Source organism: Austrofundulus limnaeus, unplaced genomic scaffold, assembly GCF_001266775.1.
Source record: "Austrofundulus limnaeus strain Quisiro unplaced genomic scaffold, Austrofundulus_limnaeus-1.0 Scaffold236, whole genome shotgun sequence".
Lineage (NCBI taxonomy): Eukaryota > Metazoa > Chordata > Actinopteri > Cyprinodontiformes > Rivulidae > Austrofundulus > Austrofundulus limnaeus.
In genome coordinates this window covers 86354-87707 of record NW_013952638.1, presented here as the reverse complement: position 1 = coordinate 87707, position 1354 = coordinate 86354, and the positions used below count along the sequence as shown (strand labels likewise).

General features: G+C 45.9%; 1 protein-coding gene across 1 annotated transcript in view; it reads left to right on the top strand.

The window, feature by feature from the left end:
• ccnp (cyclin P) overlaps positions 1–1142 on the top strand; it is a gene marked incomplete at its 5' end in the record, with an annotated part of 11466 nt that extends 10324 nt beyond the window's left edge. The window contains 3 exon segments of the mRNA XM_014019923.1: positions 109–267; positions 341–519; positions 616–1142. Coding sequence (XP_013875377.1) covers positions 109–267; positions 341–519; positions 616–778 — 501 coding nt within the window.
• Positions 1143–1354: the final 212 nt, after the last annotated feature.

Here is a 1354-nt window from a genome sequence, read left to right as displayed (position 1 = left end):
TTTTAAACAATTAGGAGTTTAAATCTTTGCAATAGGAGTAAATGGGAGGTATAAGAACTGCACAGGAGGAACAAACAGAATCATCAGTTCACCTTTTTGCTCCTCCAGGTATCTGGGCTCTGCAGCTTGATGGACCACGCCTACACCAAGCATCAGCTGCTGCGAATGGAACGCAAAGTCCTGTGTGCGCTCAAGTTTGACCTGGCTCACTGTCCCGCTCTGCACTTCCTCCTCATCTTTGCCTCCGTGGCTCGCTGCAGCACTACGGTAGCTGTCCGCCGTGCGCCTGCCGCTTGGTTTGTCTGACGTGTTCACCCAGCCTGARGTCTGTGCCCCGCAGGTGGTGTGGATGGCTCGTTACCTGCTGGAGCTGTCTCTCCTGGAAGGCCAGTGTGTGGCGTTCCTGCCCGTGCAGCTGGCCGGAGCCGCTCTGTGTTTGGCCCGTCGAGTCCTGCAGGAGTCTCCGACCCCGGAGGGCGAGGCCGCCTGGTGTCTGGTCTCCAGCATCCACGTTGGCAGGTGTGTAGCTCTTCTCGTTTATCCGTGCTGTTACATTTAGTGACCACAGCATTCGTCTTTGTTTTCAGTAGTTAAAACGAACACACTGTTTTCCAGTGAGACCGTTCTGCTGAGGATTATGCAGATTCTCGCTAGTGCCGCAGCCGAGGCCCATGAGACCTGTGCTACTTTTATCAAGTTTTCTTCCTCCGAGACCATGCATGTGAGCAGACACCCGGGTCTGAAGAACACTGCAGGTCTGCTGGGTGTATGGGCATGACTTCTTTTGACTCAAAATGAAAAGAAATCTCTGAACTTCATGTCATTCATACAGGATTAGTGTCCCTTAAGATGTGAAACTGGAAGCATTAATATTGAGTGTGAAAGATTTGCTGCCAGATGTTGACAGATGCATGCAGTCTACTAGCGTGTGATTTGTCCCACATTGTGGCAAAACCTGTTTTATGATCTTAACCTGCAGCCYATGTCAAATACTTGAATTGTTCTTGATGTGTCCTTGTTTTGTCGTTTGTGGAGAGGGTGTGTCAAGTTGAGGAGTTTTTTAATGGAAAATAAAGTGTCTGCTGCGAAGGGTTGAGATTTAGGGGTTTTATTTTTAAAGCTTTAAATACTCATAATTCAGTTCTTCACTGTTTAAAAAAAAAAATTGCTTCTCATGATTTTCCTTGTTTGTCCTGTCTCCAATTTAATATTTTAGATGTCTTTAWATGTTCTTGGGATGAATGTGACTTCTCATTTATGTGCTTTGGGCTTTTAGCTCCAAATATAACAAAATTACATCTTTTGATCTGGAATGGAAAACATGTCTGTTTCCTGAAATAAAACTAAAATYTCA